The 22,206-nt window shown below is 41.2% G+C and overlaps 1 protein-coding gene across 4 annotated transcripts in view; it reads left to right on the top strand.

Annotated features, from left to right (window-relative positions):
• Positions 1-22,206, top strand: part of SHANK2 (SH3 and multiple ankyrin repeat domains 2) — a 248,362-nt gene that overhangs the window by 62,991 nt on the left and 163,165 nt on the right. For all 4 annotated transcript variants that reach the window (XM_053979757.1, XM_053979756.1, XM_053979755.1 and 1 more), the window contains 2 exons: positions 12,242-12,551; positions 16,985-17,154. In XM_053979757.1, the coding sequence (XP_053835732.1) occupies positions 12,242-12,551; positions 16,985-17,154 (480 nt within the window). The remainder of the gene's footprint in view (positions 1-12,241; positions 12,552-16,984; positions 17,155-22,206) is intronic.

The following is a 22,206-nucleotide window of genomic DNA, read 5'->3' as shown; positions in this document are numbered from 1 at the left end:
TGCCCTTGAATTTGTGAGTGCAGTCATCATCTTAATTTAGATGTGCTTCTGTAGATGGCCACAGACTGGATCCTAGGTGGCTGATGCCAAATGATCCTTCCTCCAATGAAAGTGCTGCTGGACACATGGAATAGTCACGCACATGTCATCAGTGTACAGGTGACACCAAAGTGAGAATGATTCCTCTCCTAAATGCACATTCTGCACACTAAACATCAACAATCTGCATCTGGGATGCTGTGACTTAGTAGAGAGCAACATAATGCAGTTGCCATATTCATACAATTCTTCTTCTTTCTCTGATCCCACTCTTTTTTAGGGATTTGCATTAGCACTATTTGCATCACTTCTTGTCCGGAAGAAAACAGAGTTATTTTGAAACTTGAACACGGAAGTCAAATTTCATTGTAGTAGTCATGATGTCCGGGGGTGGGACTGCTAAATAATATCCAGAACTCTTCTCTTTTCATAGTAATGTCTTGGATGTCAGCCATGCATTTTCCACTGAATTAATGAACATCAGATTTATGCCAGGAATGTAAGAATAGATGACGCTGCTTCTGAAATAGTTTATACATAAAATTACTTTTTGATGGTGGGTTTAAAGCCTGCACCTTCTTTATTCTTTCAATTGATCTTATTTACCTGCTCTGACTTACTAACCTATTTAACCACAGTCCTTTTTTTGTGTTCTTGTTACATAAAATCTAAACCCAGCTGTCAGTGCAAAACTTAATCTGCTGGAAGTATCAAGAAACAGGATGGGAAAAGAAGTCTTTCCTCAATATTTTCAAATACTGCAAAACACACGTGATGATGTCTTGAAGCAGAAGTATGGATAGTATTGTGATATCACTTAAATCATTAATCCACCTCAAAACCCCTTCATTGAGCAAGCTTTCCTTTCTCAATGGGATTCAGCACTGAGAACATTATAAATGCTGCAAACACCTACATATTTGTACAGAGATAACCCCCTGCTTCAGCGGATGCAGGCTTTTTTTATCCTTTCTTAGTTGTACCAGCATGATTCATTAGCAGTTATTTTTGAGATGAAGAAATGTAGGCTACTAATACAATTTAAAATACTGTTATTTTAATGAATAAGTCAGCAATGTTTTAGTTTCTGTTTAACACCAAATGTCTAAATGGAGCTAAGGATAGCGAGACAATTATCAGCTTAAATTATTGGGTTTTATCTTTTAAAGATCCTGCTTAATAACATGACTTTGGATAGAGCTTGCAATTCCCTATTTAGGAGAGAAGACATTTTGGGGGGTGAATGGTTGTGTATCTCCCATCTTTAGCAGAAAAGACAACTGGAAGTTTGCAGTGGGAGACTCTCTGCTCAGGTAACCCAAATGTGCCTTTCTCAGAAGTGTCAGTGTGAATTATTTGGTTCTTAGATCCATTTTGGAATTGAGATGATGAGAATAAGAGCAGAGGAAGAATTCTTGAAAGTCACTTAGGTAAGAGGGGAATAACTGTACTGAGGATAATGTGGGGTGCCATAATGATGGGTCTCACTAGCTCCACGTGTGAGAAGCAGAATCTGCAATCGCAGAAATACTTTTTGCTTTCCACATTCACAACCCCCATCAGGATTCTCTCCCTATATTCTCTTCTCACTTCTTGCAGATTCCTGGGCTTCAAGGAGGCTGCAGAGTCAATAATTCAGTTCTCTTGGTGCTTAGTTTCTGGCTTACCAATACTTCTGCCAGAATAAAAATGGGCTCTGCTGTAAAATGAGAATGAAAGTGGCAATGCAGGTTTTTGTCATTAAATATATCATAAAGTGTCAGTACCTGTGGGAAGTCAGCCAGCAGAGGGAAAAGCTCCCAGAGTTTCAGTTCCTTTGCTGACAGCTCAAGCCCAGCTCTGTCTCCTCAGTAAAATGCTGTATTCTTTACTCCATGAAAGGATTCCTCCCAAAGTGCAATAAGCCAGTAAAAATTTACAGTAATGTTGTATTTACTGTTGATTGTTCCCTCCTCTCTTCACAATTAAACTTTGGCTTATTTCCGCTATTGTTAATGCATTTAAATATTGCAACCTCCCATGAATCTTCCTCTTCTCTATGCTATTTTCTTGTGTCCAGCTCCTCTTCTATCCCGGTCCTTTTGTCTTGGTTGCCAACTTTATGTAACTTTGCCATGATGTGGTATCTTCTAGAAATTCTGTGTCCTGGCCTACTCTTACGTGCTATTTATTTCCTGTTGGATCTGGGTGGCAAGAAGACTATCCTTAGGGAATTGGTGAGGGAAGCAGTGAAAGGCAACTGTAGCAATGAGAAGAAGGGGAAATGAGACTGAAAAATGGCAGTAAAGCACGCCAGGATTTAAGAGCTGGAGAAGAAGGAGGAGCTGGAGCTAAAAGAAAATATTATGAATTTCTTTCTTTGCTGTTTTCTTACCCTACCTGCCTTGGCTACCTCACACTCATGCATGAACTTTAACATCTGACCAGTTATATATTTTGAAACTTCTACAAGAGTCCAATATTTTTTTTTTTTTTTCCCATTGAGAGCAATATACACTTTTCAGTTATGAAAATGGTGTTATTCTAAATAAAACTGACATGATCCACCAACACTTTTGGAAGCACAGATGCTTTGTCCCACTATTTACTAAAGAGGTTCACACTTAGATTAAAGCAGTGAAATCAAATCTGAATAAAGCTTGGAACAACATAATGATTTAAAGAATTCATGGAGCGCTTCTGGTAGAAAAGTTACACCAAGGCAAAATTAGATTGTTTTCTGTACAACACCAGGACACAGATGCATGGCGCAACCCAATATTGGGGCAGATATTTTGCTGAGCATCTTGTGTAGTTTCATTTGTCCTCCTTCTCCTCTGTGATATTGGGCTGCAGCCACAAATTCAAATGCTGCATCAGAGGCCCGTCAGTGTCAAATTTAGGGGAAGAATCTTTGTTACAGGAGCCACCAGCCATGAAACTCTCTCTGAATGAAATGGCTTTGTTATTTTTTTTTTCCGGCATAAACTACGTGGGTTGGGATATGCACAGCTTCCTGATGTTAAGTGGTGTTTTTCCCCAACTCAGTGTATACATAATGCCAGGAATGAAATTAATTTGTTGTGTACTTCAGTTCTTCTGAGTGGTGCTGCATCAGGACAAGATTTCCCAGTGTGTTATTAGTGGGGAAAATTGCACTGTCCTTTCACCAGCTTGTTTAGAGAGCAGAACAATTTGTAGTGGGATATAATTATATTTGATTCCTATTTTCTCTCTTCTTGTTGGAAGTAAAAGAATGCAGCTTCAGGGGTTCACAACTGACTGCTTCAGTTCAAGCTGATCGTCTAAGCTAAATGGATCCTTCTGTCCAAATACTCTACAAGTTTTTAATCTCTTGCTTCAAGGATACTTGTAAGGAGCTGGTTACTTAGAGTTTGCTGCAGTGTAACAATGAACCACTCTGGAGGAGTTCTACTTGCTGATGAAAACACACCTTGAAATAAGCCCAGTTCATATTTAAAGAATTCAATTACGACAAGTAGTTGTGTATTTTATTGACTGCAAATCACCCACTGCCTTTTTCTGAAAGGGTTCACAAAAACTATTTACTTTTTAGAAGATTCTATTTTTCCTTGTCTTCACGGCCAGCAGAGAAAACTCTTTGTTATCAGGGTGCACAAATATTTATTGTAGTTATTTGTATTATTCAGAATAAGAGTGGATGTTACTCTCAATCCAAACAAGAATAATAGAAATGAGGGGCTGTGAGTGCTCTGGGGGTATAAAACCTTGAGAAAGCCTTTTCGGAGCTGGCCTTCCCATTCCAGGGAGAATGTTCTCCAGAACTACAGAAAATGCATGGCTTTATTTGGATAAGTTGCTTCTCTTATAGCAATATACCTGTTAGAACAAAAGCCAGCCAGCCATATTTTATTCAGATTGTCTGCTTGCTTCCACAATGATGATAGATTTCAATCATGTTTTTAAATTCCTCTTCAGCTGTTGGAGCTTTCTGTCATTGCTTTTGCTTTTCTGTCTCTCTTCAAGCTGCTACTTGCAAGACTTTTCCCTCATTATTGGCCATTGTTTCCTCCCCAGTTCCAGCCTTTCACAGAGAATTGGAGGGTTTCATTTCCCCACCTTTTACCCTTCTATTGTTCACTTCTCTCTGCACCCCGACCCAGATTCCTCACACAAAATCATCTCTCATCCTTGGGGACAGAAGTTTTTTCTCTATTCTCAGGTAAATTCTGATCGATGTATCTGCATTGCTGCAGGCAGAGCTTCAGATATTTGCAAGTATTGCCACATCGAGACTGGTAATTTTTCTTTTTGAATCTTTTTCAAGCTCTTCTGGATCATAATTTCTCCACTTAATACCTTCCAACCCCTCAGAGAGATGTCAGACATTTACTCTGACATGTAGTAAGTTTTGAAGCAATACTTAGCAATCTTTGAATGTAATCTAACCAGAAGATCCTCTGTTTCTCCTTCATGTGTGAGCATCTGCAAGTAAAGCCCTGAGGTGAACTGGTCTCCTTTCTCAGACATTCTTTGAATGTTGTCCTTGCATTGCTGCTGTAATCTTAGTGAGGGCTGATTTATAATCATGTGAATATGGCAAAAAAAAAAAAAAAAAGGATTGATTTTCATTTCCTGTGATTTTAATTTAATTTATGTGTGGCAACTGTGGATTCATCAACTTTTAAATTCCTTTGGGATGTGCCATCAAACACATACACCTCCGATGCTTTGTTATTAAAAGAACTAAAGTGTTTGCTGCAGAACTCTGTGGCCAGATCTCTCCACTACACGAGAAATTGCCTCTGGTTAAGCCATCCTTAGAGCTGTGCCTGAGCCCAGAGCCTTTCCAAGTCCTTGTTGTTGGTTTTCCAGGAAGTTCTGGGCAGGTTCTGGGTTCCTTGGCCCTTGTCACAGTGAGCACAGCCTGGAACGGCGGTGCTGGGTGACGGAAGGGGTGTCTGGCACATGGCTGTGCAACTCCCACTGCTGTTTTTTGCTTTTTTTTCTAATTGATAACTCCTGCCATCTGTTCCTGAGCCATCCCTCTGCTGTCCTTTCCCACTCACAGTCTCCTGCCCCTGTTCCACCCCTGAGCTCAGGCTGAGTGCCCCAAGGCTACTGCCAAGAGCTGGTTGATACCAGGGATAGCAGGGTGCTAAGATGCTGCTGACAGAGATATAACAGCAGGTCAGCCCAGGCTGGGCTCTCCCGGCAGCATTTCAGTGGGCTCAGATGTTTCTCTCTCTGTGCTGCTTTAACTGTAGCTTCCTGAGCAAACTCCACAGATTTTTTTATTCAGAAAAATAAAAGATGCCCTCAAACCCTTCGCTCTATAAAATCGGTTCAATTGTTGCTCTGAGGTGGAATCCTTCTGAATCTGTCACCCCTGCCTGGGTTCATGACCACCTTGTGGCTTTCTGGAATAAGTCAGTCATCTAGAAGCACTGTAGCAGCCTGGGTTGTTTTTTTTTTTTTTTTTTTTTTTTCCCAAGAGCCTTTATGTTCTTTCCAGTCTATATTTGAATCTCTCTTGTCTAACTCTCCATTTGGTGGCTTAGCATACGGGAAGCCTGTTTTATGGTGCAGAGAAAAGCATTTCTATATGCTAAGGACTGAATTTTTAACAAGAACCTATATGTATGTACCAGCTAGAGGGATTTTTCTGACAGGAGCTCCAAAATGGACAAAATCAAGAAAGAATAAATCATGGCAATCATAGCTGTGGTTGACCATTATCTAAGAAGCCTTGGACCCTCAAGGTGTCTTGGAGAGATGATTAAATAAGACATTGGGCATCTAAGTGCCTAAAAATATATCCTCAAGGGTGTGTAAGGCACTGATTTTCCATAGATTTCTAACGGATTTTTAAATGGATTTAAACACCCATAAAAACTGGTGTTACAAATGCACAAGAAATGTTCATCAAAATTAACCTGAGAACCTGTGTTCGGTTTCTGTTTAAGGTGGCTTTTTTCTCTCAGAGATATCCCCATGCAGAGCTCCCACACATTTTTCTGAGCACCTACCAAAGGAGCAGGGAAATGAGGGTTTGCCTCACCTCTATTTGGAAGGTTCCTCATGATTTTTAGATTAAGGATGCTAAAGGCTTGTGGGTTATATTATGCTTGGGTATAGGCACAGTCAAATTATTAAGGTTTTGTCCTGAGGTGATAATACCGAGGCTAGAGTTGTGAGGCAGAAAGTCTTTCAGGAAGGAGTGGAAGATGCTGGAATATTTTCTTTTTTAATTTCCCAGCACTGCAGAATTTGGGACTTCTGTTAAAATAAACAAATTCTAATAAGCTATTAGTGAAAATGAGAGAAGCCCAAAAACTGCAGCTGCAAGTGTTCACTGACTTCCTTGATTGTCACATTTTCCCATAGTACAATAGTGGTTATTGCAGGAGGCTCTGCTATGTAGGAAGAAATTACATTTCCCACGTTGGGGGAAAGACAGACAGTTAAATGGAATAAAATGATCACTCATCAGGTGATCTCTCTGATGGTGTAGGTCTGAAAGAGTTGTCACTATTTCCACAAAACTTAATAATTTCAAGTGACTTTAATATTTTGGATGTTTTTATAACACTGATTAGAAACCTCCAGATGATGAAATGTTACAGCTCTGGCAAGAATCTAATAAAAATCCCCCCTGGGATTGATTTTGATTGACTACAGTTGCCTGTCTGTTTTTATTTTACTGTATATGAACAGACAGGAATGAACAGGATTGAGTTAACCCTTCCCTGGCCTAATTCCTGTCCTTGGGGGCCTGGGCTGTCAGTGCTTTCCACCACTGACACCCAGAGAAAGGAAAAAGCACTTTAAGGGTTCCACTAACACTCCTAGTTCCTTTGTGTTTTGCAGCTCCAAATATAATCAGGGGATTGGATGAAGATATTAGAAAATGAAACCCACACAGGGTTATAATTCAAATTAGTGGCACAGCCCTGGTGGAGCAGTTCTTGTTCTGGAAATTATATTGATTCTTCTGTGGAGCTAATTAATGCACATATTTATAAGTTAATGAATTAAAGTTCAAAGTTATTCTTTAGGAAACCTTGCATTTATTAGAAGTCAAGAAGAAGGTTTTTTTCCTGTCAAATAAAGACGTTTAATGCTGCACGTGTGCTGTGTCTATTTCCTCTGGTAAGAGTTCCACTTGCTAAGGATAGTTGCTTTCAAAAATAAATTGAACCAAATGTAAAATTATATTAGGGAAATATTAGTTTCTTTGTAAATTAAACACTGGGATGTAAAATTAAGTTTAAACTCTTCAATTTATTTATGCTTACAAATTCTTTTCAGTTCTGTGTTAACTGTGAGATCATTATGCACGCAGACATTAAATGCATTAATTTATTTTCTGTCTTTCTTGAAGCAGTTTTCTCAGTAAGAAACCCCTTGATTTTCCAAATAGATGCATTAGTGATCAGTGAAGAAGCCTGAAATAGAATAAATATTTATTACCTGTTATAATTTATATTACTGGAAGGCAATTTTAAAATGTAGATTACTCTTTTTTATTAGACCATGAATTTCCTATCCTTTGAAATCTTTGTATCTTAGATCTAAGTAGATGTGCTTAAAATTTTTGTGATTTTTAGCACCTCCCCCTCCTTCCTATGCCTGTTTCAGTTATCTGCTCTTCCTCTGAAAGCATGTTTGCACTGCCAAGCATAGTTATCCCTGGGTTTCTTTTTCTTTCAGAATTAGGACTTTCCAAACTTCTCTGGTTACATCTTGTATTTCCTGGCGTCTGCATTGAATTTACCAAACGAGCTTGGTCACTTTTTTTTTTTTTGGTATTCTTACTCTGTCCAAAAAGAAATTCTTTTATTCCAGCACGATGGAAGGGGAGGGGAGAATAATTGTGCTTTTATCATCCCCTCTGTTTCAAACTGGAATACAGGAATATAGGTGAGAGATTCTGTGTAGTGGCAGGTCTGGCTCCATTCTTAACATGGTCATTGTGTGAAGCTTGGGGCCATTGGTGCTTCTCAGATTGGTCCGTTGGAATAAACAAACAAACAACTAAATAAATAGGGGAAAGGGAATAAATAGCAAAAAGTGAAGAGCAGAAGGGGAAATCGATGGGGAAAAAGAAATAGGGAAAAAGAAATAAATAGCAAAAAGTGAGTAAGGAACAAGCACATGAATAGCAACAAGCGAATAAACAGTGGGATGCTCTGAGCACCGAGAGGCAGCTGTGCAAGTTGAGAGCGAAAGGCAGGTCCCCGGCAGCTCCCAGTCCTGGCCGGGCTTTCCCGTGCCCAGCCCCAGCTGCTCCAGCGCCTCTCCCGCCTGGGAACGGGAATCTGTGGCCCCCGGGGCCCCCGCAGCTCCCGGTCCCGCGGCGCTCCCGCAGCCGGCGGGCAGGGAGCGGGAGCAGCTTCTGCTCTGCGGAGCTGTGGCGGCGGCAGGTTCACATGACTAATGCTGCGAGAGATAGCAGGAGTGCTGTGCTTTTTTTTTTTTTTTCTTCTTCCTTTTTTTTTTTTTTTTTTTTTTTTTTTTTAAGCAGCTCCAGTCTGTGCACAGTTGGCTCCCAGCTGACAGACAGAATGTGGGGTGGGCTTTGTCACCAGAACGCTGGGTACTGCATGCCCAGCTATGCTCGCAATTCCACAGTGCCCAGAAACCTGCTGCTTATGTCAGGGTGCAGCCAGCCTGAACACATAGAAATTGGGTAGCTTGATTTTTGGGTTGGTTTTATTTTTTTATATTTTTTTTTTAATATTTTTTGCCTCTTTCTTGCCTGCAAAGGTTATATAATGAGGGGATTGCTGCTAAAGTAAAAAGGGAAAATGAAGTCTTTGTTAAATGCCTTCACAAAGAAAGAAGGTAAGCGATGAAAGCAGAACACTTTGATGTTTCAGACTGGTGTTTTCTTGTGTACATTTAATTTGATGGGCTTAGTGACTCTATAATTAATCAATTCCTGCAATTTCTTTTTCAAAATTATTTGATGTTAGATAGTCCATTTAGGCAAGTGGTTATTAAAGCTGGATGTGACTTTATTCCTTTTAGGATTTTCTCTGAAGAATCAAGTAGTTATAAAAATGTTTTTGTTCCCTAAGAAATGCATTTGGAGACACAGAAAGATTTTCCTAGGTGAATTTTGTCAGTGAATGGTGTTGAATTGCACCTTCAGATGTATGAAGTGCCAGGAATAGAATTCGGAGAGCTGGAGGAAGGATTATGTGGTGCTTTCAAGTATGCTTTTAGGGATGATAAATTTAAACTTTTGGGGCACAGAATTGGTTCAGTATTTTCATGTCATTTTATATCAAGTGTTTTTCCCAAACAAGTTTTGCCACAGTTATTCTTGCAGTTCTGAAACGTGGTGAAATATTAGGGGAAAGCAGAGTCCAACAGGGACTAAAGCATGGACATTTGCATTTCATCATTTTTTTGTTGTAGTTCTGTTTTTTAATTCTGAAAATAATATAAATAATGCTGATAAGAAGCAGCTAAAAAAATACCCACCCACTTACAGTTTGCAGATTGCTGGGGAAAAGAAACAGTTGGGTGGAATATTAATCACTTCAGGCACAGAAATGCTTATTTTTAACTCTTTCTATAAAAGATTTGTGTTAGACATGCATCAATTGGTGTAATTAGTTGTCCCCTTCCCTGTTTATTTCCTGTAGTAAAGGCTAATTTTGCTTGTAGTTCTCTCCTCAAGAATAGAATATTAATAGCAAAACAAAAGCTAAACTCTTAAATAAAAGAGTAATTAATGCTTATTTAATGCTCTTAAATAGGAGCATTAAACTCTTGTAAAATGCTCCTGAGGTGTGTAAGGGAAAAAAATTTCCTTTCCTCTGGTGCCTGGAGGGTGGTTTCTCCAATCTGTCAGTACAGATGTGCCCTGCAGCTCTCTGTCTGTGCAGTCACTGTGTCCTGGCACCCTGTCCTTGTCCTCCCTCCCACCAGCAGAGCCCCCACCAGCCTCTCCAGAGTCCCAGTAAACATCCCCAAAACACTGGCAGGATTTTGTTTTTTCAGCCTGTGGCTGGAAGGGCTGGGCAGGCTGCTTTCAGTTTAATGAGAAATTAATTAAAATTTAAATGTCAGACACAATTTTTACTGAATCCAAGGCAAACTTTGGTGACCTGGGGAAACAGCATTAGACCTTTTGGTGGCAAACCTAAGTGTGCCAAACATCCCCTGTACTCAGTTTGTGTGTTTTCTCCTTGACTGAGTTCTGCTTTGTTGTACCTGGGGAAGATCCCCATCTTCAATGAAGTGCTTTCTGGAGCTGTATTCCAAATGTCAAAAATAAAGGAATGTAGAAATGTTGTATCTCTGCCCCACACATCGACCTAAGAGTCTGTATGTGCCAGTTTTGGAGATAAATGCTGTGAGTTTGCTGTAAGTTAGCACTAACTGGGGCTTTCACTGTGACATCTGAAGCACCAAGGTGCTCTCATGACACCCTCAGCTGCTTTGAAACTTTAAAGAAATATGGAATGGGAAAAAACTTGAAATGTCAGGAAAATTATCCAGAGTTTCTGCTAGTTTGTAGCATAAGCATTGGACTTCTGTGCTTTCTCCCCTTTAACAGCTTTTTAAGGCTATTTCCCTTATTTCAAAGGAAGCATAGGAATGAATTGAAGCCCTTTCTATGCATGCTGTTCCTGTGTTTGGTTGTTCAGATGTTGCCGAGTTGTTTACTAGGGGAAGTTTCATCTCACTGGAAATACAAAGGATGTTATTGTAAAATATTCAGAATTGTAACTGATAAACTGTAATCATAAACTGACTCTGGTGAAAATGATACAAACCATTCTTTTACTAGCAGTTCTATCTCTATTTTATGCTATAAATATGCTCTCAGCTTTGCACTGAAACCTTAAATTTTGCTTTGTTCTCTCAATTAAAGGCTCTATTTCAAGGCAGGACAGATTGATTCCTATCTATATTTATGTGAATTTATTTACTTGCACAGTATGACAGACATTCTTATTCTGGTTTTTTGTGGTTTTGAAGGGTATTGAATGAGTAGACATTTCTAGCTCTTTATAAATGGCACTTACTTGCACTTTAGCCATGAAGGATGATATTTTGTGGGTCTTCTTTCCCAATTTAAATATGACTTTTTTCTTTGAGAATCACTACAGCTCAGTGAAGCCCTCAGGATTATGCCTGGCTGCCTTTTGTTAGTTATGCCACTGTGACTTTTTGGATGTAAATCTGGGCACTTTGGCTCAGGTCTTGTGACCCCATGAGCTCCACCGAGAGAAATTAATGAGGGCAGTTACAATAACAGGGATCAAGGCCACCATGAGGTTTTGGGGTCAATTCCTTTATGACAGGGCAGGAAATTCCATCACATCTGCTGATAACTGGGTCCTTTTTTATTAGGGAATTTGCCTTCTAATTTGCACTTGGGACAAACTGACCCACTAGAGTGGGAAAAGGAGATCTGGAAAATGGTGTGAACGCTTGTGTGTACCAGGAGCACGCGTGGAGGGCTGGACCCTCTGCTTTGGGTTAGATTTGTGTCGCCCTTGCTTTGTTGTGTGTTGTGGCTCTTTCATTAAGGAGTTTCTTGGAGCCTTTGGATACCTTGGTGTTCCCTCTGGGACGTGGCACGTGACGGAGCCAATGTATTACCCTGGGGTAATATGCTCTATATACCATAGTAATGGATGTGGTAGGAATGCCAGGATTAGAAAGAGGGGAATGCCTGGGGATTGCAGTGTAATAGAGTTCTGCCAGGACAGGAAGACGTGTCCTCGATTTTTAACCTGCAAGATGGGGATAAGGTGACTGTTCACAGATTTCAGGTTAGGCCTGAACTTGAACTTAGGTCTGGACCAGTTTGGGTACCAGCTGGGGGATGGAAACTGCAAGTCCATGCATCAGGAATTCTGCTGGGCAGCTCTGTTCTGTGCCTTTCTGACTGAATGTGACAACACAGCACTCAAAAGAAGTGCTGAGCCTCAAACTTGGCAATAATGAGGTGTTTCCCATTTCCTAGAGCGCAGTTCAGAGTGTTCAGCAGGCTCAGGGCACTGGTGTTGCCTCACCATGTATTCAAGCCTGCAAACAGGTTAATGTTGCTCTGTTGTTTTTGATTTAATGATGTTCTAAAGATAATTTGATCAGCTCTGCTGGCAAGGTGGAGTTTGTCTCTGCAGAAGAAACAATGCCATATGTTGCATGTGGTGGTAAACACACATGAATGTGAAGTCATCTGAGATCACCCTCCATGTCTCTCTTTGCACAGTGCCCTTTAGGGAGGCTCCCACCTACTCCAACAGGAGGAGGAGGCCTCCCAGCACCTTGGCAGCCCCCCGGATCCTGCTCCGCTCCAACAGCGACAACAACCTGAACATCAACAACCTCCCTGAGTGGTCAGCCTCCTCTTCTGCCTCTTCACACCGCAGCCTTTCCCCTCACCTGCTCCAACAGATGCAGAATAATCCCAATGGAACTGTAAAAACTGTGGGGAGTTACGCTCCATCCTCCAGGAGCCGCTCGCCGTCCCTCAACAGGCTGGGAGAGGATGCCAAGAGGCAGCAGCACAGGCACATCAGGTGAGCTTTGGCTGTTTCACAGCACAAGGTACTCCTAAAAGCACCATGCTGGCCTGACACGTTTCTTTATGTTATTTGCACTCTCTAGAATGTATAGTTATTCATTCTCAGCACAATGGACTGTGCCCAAGTGTAAGAATTTTAATTGGAAGCACCAAAGCCAGCTGTTTCCCTACAGAGCTCCAGCAGCCAGGCAGACTTTCAAGTTCAGCAGTGACTTAGCACAGAGTTTGCACCTCCAGCTCAAGGTGCTGGCTCTGCACATCTTCCCGAAGTTGAAATAAGGATTGCATATAACAGTGAAGCAAACTGTTTCTGGGATACCTGGTCCCTTCACAGAACTATTGGTCATGCCTGGAACCTGTGTTGGAGCTGCTCACGGGTGATGGAGCAGAGGCTGTTTAAGTTCTCTCTTCTGTAGGTGTGTGCTGAACCAAAGAGTGAAATAGAAGGTGTAATGTGATCTAGCAGGCATTCTGGGCAAATATCCTGCAGCTCTGTCCCACTGGAGAGCAAATCCTGACTGAGAGTCATGTAGATATTGTAAGCCATGGAATAAAGCAGAGGGCTGGGGCTAAGTTTTGATCACATATGGGGGCTGCAGGCTTGAGAAGGCACTGCCCTGGACTCAGGAACTCCTGTCAAATGTGAAAGAGATGGGGCTGCACCAGGACAAGGAGTTAAAGTTCTGCAAAAAGGCTGTGAGGCATCAGAGCTGAGCACTGCTGGAGAGAACCAGAGCTCACACATTTTGGCCAAACACATGTAACTCATTTGAAAATCAGGCTTTGTCTGTTCTGTTTCCTAATATATATGTATATGTCTGCTGTTCAGAGTAGAAAAGGACCTGGGCATTGTCAAGTAATGCAGCTGTTGGTTTCTCTTTGCTGTTTGTAGGGGTAAGGGATGTTCAGTGGAGTTTTCAAGTCAGTAAAACAAAATGTCATGTGGCTGACACTGTCTCTGTTACCCTGCCTGTTCCTCTGCTCTCCCTGGCCCTAGGCACCCAAACTGACAGACACTGTTTGTGATGGATACAATAGTGCTGGATAGGGGAGATCTGGTGAATTGTGAGGCAGAGTTGTCTGGCATGTAAGAAGGAGTGAAAGGGAAGGAAGGGGATACAGATTCCATATGCCAGTGGTTTCACGCAGCAAAGCAAGCTCATCTTGCTTTGTTGTATGTTACAATAATGGCAAAAGCTCATTTGGGTATAATTTGGGTGGCATTTCCTCACAGAGCCCAGTAATAGCTCAAGATCAGTCTGTAATGAGGCTTCAACTGGATGAGGAGTTGAAGTGAGGAGGTTGTAAGGATCTTTTCAGAGAATTAAGTGTTCTTGTGTTCCTCTGGATTCTGCTGATGCCACCAGAGAGGGAGGTTCTACCTTAGAGTCAGTGATTATTTTAGCTGAATGGGATAAAAAATGCCTTTTCATCCATGTTCCTGGGATAACACACTTCAAATTATAGAAGTATAAACAATCCTTTGAGCTGGGGGTAACAATTAGAATTTTTTTTTTTTTATTAAGCAAACATTTACTTGCTTTGACTTTCTTCAGCCACTTTCCTCTTCCCTTTCTGAAAGGTAGCTCAGGTGACAGGGGGAACCAATTTAATGCCCGAGAGTTTGTAGATATAAAATTTTGGAGTTTCTCTTAGTGCATCAGTATCACAGCTGCCGAAACTGCTACCCAGCTGCAGAGTTCCCTCTGTACCACCAAGACTTGTTTCAGAGAAGTCCAGAGTACGTACAAGTACTGAGAAGAGAGCTGAAGGCTCTCTAAATTTAAAGACAACTAAAACGATTTATATATATAATTTTTCCTGCAAACAATGCCTTTTATTGCCACAGGCCCATTCTGCAGTCAGAAATGGCACCTTATATGACACTTTCCTCACAGATTTTGTTTAACTGCATGACCACCTACTTACTGTTAGCAAATGTGGGAACTGTTGCTGTCTCTGCTTATTATTTGCAAATAATAACAGTCACTGCAAAGCTGTTGCTCCCCTGAGATGGAAAAGCCCTTTTTGAAAGAGCAGGAGGTTGGGTTGTGGAGCAGAAGCAGTCAGAAGGGGCACAATGATGGAGAAGGTCAGATTGTGACAAAGGGTTAATGAGGTCTGTGGGATTTGTACTGTGGAGAGGTGCTGGAAAGCCATGCTGGAAGGGGTTGATGTGACTTCTGCAGCCCGTGTGGCTCAGGTGTTCTGTCTTCTCAAACTGAAAGAGGAAAGATTTAGACTGGATATTAGGAAGAAATTCTTTCCTGAGAGGGTGGCGACTCGCTGGAACAGACTTCCCAGAGAAGCTGTGGCTGTCCCATCTCTGGAAGTGTCCAAGGCCAGGCTGGAACAACCTCGTCCAGTGGAAGGTGTCCCTGCCCATGGCAGGGGGTGGCACTGGATGGTCTTAAATATCCCTTCCAAGCCAAACTGTTCTTGATTCTCACAAGGCTGTTGCTCTTCGCAGCAAAGTGATTGGGAGGGGAGGAGTGGGAATGAAAGGGAAGGGACAGCCTTTGTGTGGAACTTACCCCACAGAAATTAGTGAATGAGGTGCCAACACAGCCTCAGTGAGGGCTGAGCTGCCAAGGATGGCCACCTTCTTCTGGCTGAGAGGGATATATGTCTACACCTCTCTTGAAATCTCCGCATCCTCCTCCTGCTCCTTCCTGGCATGGCACTTGCTGGGCTTGGAGCCCACACTGGGGACAAGCAAGGGAGAGGAAAGATCTCTTTTTAAAAAGTCCTGCACCCCACGTTGCAGCCCTGATTTCCATTAGTGAGCCTGTTGCCTGAGAAGTTCTGCATTCCTTGTGTGGGTTTAATGTGCCATTTCCCTTTTCTCTTTCAGTGAGGGAGAAAATGAATGTATCTTCTGTGCTCACAGTTAAAGTAGATGCTGGGAGATAACACTGGGAATAGCTGCTACCAGACTAGGCAGAAACACAGCTTGATACAAATGGAAATCAGATGTGTAGCTATAGTTTATAGATCTGGATTTTTTTTTTATGGTGATGACTGTTCCTCCACTTATAAGGAAAAAGGAATGGAGCAAAAGAACTGAAATCTGAATGTCATCTTTTCCAGGCTTTCTTTAAACAACTGTGAGAGTTGGCTGAGGTTTCTGGTGCAAACTCCATCACAGACATGCAACCAGAGCTCACTTCTAAACTCCTAAGTGGGGCTTACCATTAGCAGCATCCCTTCACAGTAATAGAACAGAACAAGGTGAAAGAGGCATGCAGTTTGGTGAAGAGGTTACTGCAGGAAAATGGGAGTGTTCCTGATAGGAAAGATCCAATAGGTGGGGGTTTTTATCAGACTTCTGTACCTATTGACTTACCATTGGCTCCCATTTTGGTAGGAGACTGGTTAAAAAAAAAAAAATAAATAAGAGGGTGAAAACTCAGCAGACCCCAGGCTTGTATTTCATTTTGCTTAAAGCAGTTTGAACTACTTTCTTACATGAAGGCAAGCAGAGTGTTATAATGCCAAACCACCACTAAATCACCCTTCTTCCTTTGGTAGCCTAACTTTTCTCTACCAATCTCTATTAATATTATTCATTCTCATTAATATTTTCCTTTTCTAGACTTTGGTTAAGACTGCAAGTTTTTATGTTTTGGGGTTTTTTTGAAGTTGACTGCAAGTTTATTATGATATATCCTGTAGGTTTCCCACTCTCTTTAGTATTTGCCTCTTTCTCTTTTCATATCTTTTTGACAGTTCACTCATTTTCTCACAGGTTTAAGAGTGATCTTATACATTGTTCACCACCTTTCAACAGTTCCTTTTTTTATACACCATGACTGTGAGTTGGTGGTGACCTGTGGCTCTCCTGGGCACATTCTGGAGTCACTGAGTGAGCTGGTGATTGCCATCCAGAAGAAATGATCATTTGGAAAATGTTAACCACAAGTACCAGGCTTTGTGCAGATCTAAATTTAACCCTGGGCCTTGGAGTGATGAAGTAACTTGATTATTCAGTCCATTTAGTTAATAATTCAGTGATCTCACTTGTTCACTCTGTGTTACAAAGATATCCGTTCCCAAGAAGTGTAAATACAGACATTTTCAAGTCCCTCTGACAAATTGACATGCTGGGAATGTATGATGGGCATATAAATTTTGAATTTAATTAGGGCCTGGGAATATGCAAGTTTAATTTGTGGAAAAGCTAAAAGCTTTAATGCTGTGTGTTTTCTGTTCTAGGCCATTATGGTCACGTGAATATTGATCATGTTTCATACTGAAAGATTTCAACTCTTAAAAACTCCTGTTTGGTATTTTTTCTGCGGGGTTAGATGTCTTACTGGGAGACAGTTTTGTTATTCACTGCTTAATTTAATCCTGCTAATGTGATGGTAAATTATTAACTTTCCCCTTTTGAGTAAGCTGTTAATGATTTTTCATTTCAATTTCCAGTGCCGTTTACAGTCCCAGTGCCAACAAGGATACTCTGTCTGCCTTGGATTATCAGGGTCCCAAAAGGAAGCTCTACAGCGCTGTCCCTGGGAGACTTTTTATCGTTGTAAAGCCATATCAGCCTCAAGGGGAAGGGGAAATTCACCTGCACAAAGGAGATAGAGTCAAAGGTGAGCACCTAATTCATTTGGAATAAACCTTTTCTCCTGCTAGGTGGGAATTTTATGTAAAAATTCTCTTTTACATGGGTGGAAATAATCTGTATGGTGAAAGTTCTTTTATGCATTTGTTTCTTTGCAGGGTATTTTGCTCCTGGTTCTGTTTTGTAACCAATGCATATTTAGTTGTCACTTTAACTGACTTCGAAGTGCTGCCACTACTCACAACTCTGTGCAGTAATAGCACCATTTTCTCTTACCCAGGGCACGGAATTTGCTGCTGGAGCCATTCCAGAGGCACTGCTCCAGGGCTTTAAGGGGTTGTAAACCTGTCAGCTATCTAAACAGCTCAGGAAGGGAATGGGGGTAAGGTCAGCTCTGCTTCAGGCCCTTTTCTCCAGGAACATTTAATTGGTTAAGTAGAAAATGTCCCCTCATGGGACTTGGGGTAAGTGGGTAGGGAGAACGTCCTGTAAATATAATTTTGGAGGAAGCATGGTGGTGCATGTGAAACCTCTGTTCACTGCTACAATTACATGCTAAGACCAGGTTTAAATTAAGGCCAAGCTTTGCTATTGCTTTGAAGGCAGTCAATACATCCAGGTACAGCTGAAAAAATGGGAGATAGGGTGTACAGGGCTCACTTTCCCCAGAGTGAGGTGAAAGGCTGTGGTTTTGCACATCCAGGTAAAATAGAATAAAAGAGATTTTGTGTTGGACCCATACAAATCAAACAACAGTTATGGAAATCAAACAAAAGGGATTAAATTCAATGTCCTAAATAAAAGTGTTAAGCGGCTGCTAATTTTCTTGAGAAGGGAACTACTTATCTCACAAAGGAAGACTTCAAATACCTCCTCCCTTGAGCCTGCAAACAGTAGCTGGAAAAAAAAATAGGGAGCCATTAGAAGGTATTTTTGCATTTTTATTTTTGGATGTACTGATTCCAAAGCATTTTTGAGTTTAATAATTTCTGTTAACTCCAGCCCTCACAAGGTGTAAGACAGAAATTTGAAGGGGGCTGCACTTAAATGTAAAACATGCAAAGTTAATTTTAAATGCAAGGACAAAGGGAGAAGGTTAAACTTAAAGTCTGTAGGGCTGAGAAGATAATATTGCAGTTCTCAAGGTTGTTCCCTGATCAGGTAGGAAGCAGTGATTATGATCTCATGGTGCACAAGAGCTAGGACGAAATTTTGGGGGTACTAAGTAACTTTCTCCACTCAGTGTTCACAGAGATCTTGCAGGTGTCAATGGACAAGGAATGAGTGGCTGTTCAGTGGCAGGTGTTAGACACAGAGATGTTCAATTGTCCTGTTGGATTTAAGGATATAAGACAGAATAAGACAACTCTGGTCAGTTCTTAGAAAAGACAAGACAGAAATTGTGTTTCCTGGCAAAAGAGGAAACACTGCAACACGTTGCCTGGAATGCTGAATATTTTAGAGGCATTCCCTATCTGGCAGGTGGTTTACCGTAGGTTTTGAGACTATTATATGCAAAAGTAATCCCAGAATAAAGGATTTAAATTTCAATGAAGTGTTTAATGTTTTTGAAAAATTAATTCAGGAGCCCTTGGTTTTAAGTTACAGTAACAGTCACTGGAAAACGTTGCAGGAAGGAATTAGTCCACTTTTCATGTTTTCATAAAATGGTGTAGCCTAATGCAAGACCAGTGATTTTGGGGGGGCACTCTAAATGCTGAAATAAAAAACGGAATTATGGCTAGGGTTTCTTCTTTGTGGGGAAAATGTAAGTTTATTGAAAGTAACGCATTAATTATTACTGTCATTAAAAGGGGGATGTGCCCATCCTACACCAAATCATTTCTGCAGGGATTATTTTTTCAGCTTCACGAATCTGATTTGCACATTGAATTGAAATCTGGCAGAGTTTTTGCAGGTCCATTTGTTTTAAAGCATTTTAGAGAACTTTGCTGCAAAGTCTGGCGAGGTTGCTAGACTTGTCAGCCTGTTTTGGAGAGGGTTTGGGGAAAGAACAAGTGTACATAGGGATTGTCAGTGTTACTCCCAAGGATGAAACCTTGTGAGATGTAATTTAAGGCTGTTTGTGTGGCAGGGCTGGAACAGTGTGTGACAGGCTCCCAGAGCTAATCAAAGGGAAAACTTCCAGAACAAGATCAAATCCTATTTCGTGTTACCATGTCAATGGTTCCTCAGCTGCAGCAAAAAATATGTCAGAATGAACACGGCAAGGTCATGGACAGAACAGAGTGCAGGGAAAAGACAGTGGTGCTTTAAAGAGGTCTCTGTTGTGTAACAGTATCCAAGAAGCTGCTCAAACTTTTTGTGCCAAAAATCCAGGGCCAATTAAATCTGGACTCCCGTCCCTGTTTCAGTCAAAATGTAATAATTGCTAGACAATAAGTGTAGTGATAGGACAAGGAGCATTGGCTTTGAACTGAAAGATGGTAGATTTAGACTAGATTTGAGGAAGAAATTCTTCCCTGGGAGGGGGTGAAGCCCTGGCACAGGTGGCCCAGAGAAGCTGTGGCTGCCCCATCCCTAGAAGGGTCCAAGGCCAGGTTGGACAGAGCTTGGAGCAATCTGGGGTAGTGGAAGGTTACCCTTTCACTGGGAGAAGGTTGGAACAAGATGATTTTGAAGGTCCCGTTCAACCTAAACTATTCCCGGATTCTGTGATGTTTAAAAAAATTACTCCATGTGAGCAGGATGGGCTCCCTCTCCATCCTCCAAAAGCACAGGCAGTAGAATTCAGTGTCCTCAGTGCTGTGGGAGTGCCAGAACTGCTGACTATGAGGACATCCTGCATTTTTTCCTCTTTCTGAGCAGGAATTCTTGGTACTGGATGTATTTTCTGTCTTTTACAGACTTACTTAGCAAGACCATGGCTCAGCCTGTTTGGGGTTTAGCAACTTGCTCTGTGCAGTACTTGGAGGAAATGGGAGAATATTAAACCCCATGGAATTCAATTTTTCCTTCTCTTTGGAAACATCTTATCCTCACTGAGAAATGGAAAAGCTTTGTCTTGGCCCCTGTCCTCTCCAGCTTGGTGACTGCACTGTTCTGTGTAAGACACTGATGCCCAAGTCCTGGCTCTTGGATTGCTCTGGGGAGTTCAAACTTGGCCTAGCACCGGCTGTGGGATTGTGCCCCATGTTCAGGCTGACCCCAGGGAGATGCTCATCACGAGTACATCCCATGAGACTAATCACAGCAAAGATGTAGCAAGGCATTTATTGCAAGGATAAAACCCCAGAACAACATATTAGAGAAAGGGATTACTTGGGAAATGTTTTTATGGATTTTCTTTTTTAACTTGGCAGAATTAGAAGGGTCACAGAGAGGGATGAATTCCTAAACTCTTGATGAAAAGTCAGATGCTTTCATCAGCTGCAGATGAAGCAGGGTTGTTTTTTTTCTTTCTAAAACTGGTAGAAGTGCATGAGTGACAATAGTTCACAGTGTGTGATACAACGAAACTGCTCAGAGAAATCTGTGAATGGGCAAGGTTCAGAGAAATGTAAACTAAATAAAATGGTCTTGTATTCATAGGATATTACATAGCCTGTACAAAAATACCTGCTGTATTTTTAGTTATTAGTCATACACACTGACATCATTTGTGTGTCTGCCACTCATGAGAGAAGAGCCATGGCTGCTTGCAAAAATAAATCTGATATCTTTATTTATACCAGAATGGCCCTAATCTAATGTTTTCACATAAATAAAGGAGACCTAGTTTGATTCCTCACTGAAACACTTCTAATATTTTGTTTTTATATTTTTTCTTTCTTCCTTCTGTATCTGAAAGACCATAGCAATAAATCTGCCACAATCCAAATGCACACAAACATATATAAAATATCTGTAAAATTAATTTGAATCAGCTTTTGTGCTCCTAAATTGAATTCTTGCACTGGAAATTAAGTGGTCTCTTTGACATCAAAACTCAGAGAATGCAATGCTCAAAAAATTCTTTGTGAGCAAATTAGTAGTTTTCTTGTCCATGAAGATAAAGCAATAGAGAAGGTTTTTGGGAAGATAACAGTTCTGAGTTCCAGGTGCAGACAGGCTCTGGTCACTTCAAAACGAAACAATCTGAATTGTTTTCAGAGTCTGAGTTATATAAAAACATACCTAAAATGCACATGAACTATCCTTCACTGATTTAGAAAGAAAAAAAACACCTGATTAAAATGCTTTGAGAGCATTTGAAGTCTCACCCTCCTCACAGATTTGTTTTTCTTGGTCTCCCCAGATCCTTCTTCTTTCCAGGCTGCCCCCCTCCCCAGCTCTCTCAGCCTTTTCTAGTGCCCAGTGTGTGGAAAAACAGGGAGTTATTTCAGTATCTCAAATATGCTCCAACAGACTTCCAGGAGCCCTCTGAGATACCTCTGGTGCAGGCACATCACAGAAGAGTTGTGGTAAACCCAAATGCAGCTCTCAGCTCCATTCCTTGGGGTCAGAGGAGCAGGAGTAACTCAGTAGCAGCAGCTCAAGCATCTGCTCTGGGCAGGAAGTCAGTACTTCTGTGCATCAGAAATATTGACCCTTGTGGCTCTGCTTTTATTTCAGCGTGATCTCAGCCAGCAGGGCAATCCAAATATATCACTAACATTTTCATTTCTTGTGAAATCCACTTGTAAGTCATTTTGAAAAAGAAAGATTATTAAACCCCTGCTGTGCTCAAAGATATTGCCAACAGACAGTGCTTGTGGGCAGGAGGAAAGTTGGTCTCCTGAGCTTTTGCACTTGTTAGATTAGTAAACAAAATACTGGGAAGGGATGAGCCTCAGAAAGGCTGTTCTGTTTCTTCAAGAGCATTTTGTACCTTGTGTGGGTAAGTGTGGCAGCAAAATTGAACCTAAGAGTTTTGCAAGGTGTTGTTCAGCTGCTCTTTCACATGAAGAATGAAATGAATGTGAAATGGAATATTAATCTTACCCGGGTTCACTGGTCTGTTTTGCTTCCTTTCTGTCTCCTGATTTGAATGGTTTGATTTCAGTTCTTAACATGACAAACAGAGGCTCATCACAGGTCCTATGCTAACTCATTCCTTCAAGCTGCTTGTGCCTGAAGG

This window comes from Vidua macroura, chromosome 6, assembly GCF_024509145.1.
Source record: "Vidua macroura isolate BioBank_ID:100142 chromosome 6, ASM2450914v1, whole genome shotgun sequence".
NCBI classification, from domain to species: domain Eukaryota; kingdom Metazoa; phylum Chordata; class Aves; order Passeriformes; family Viduidae; genus Vidua; species Vidua macroura.
Note: the sequence above shows the minus strand (reverse complement) of the source record. Positions and strands in the feature narration are given on the sequence as shown.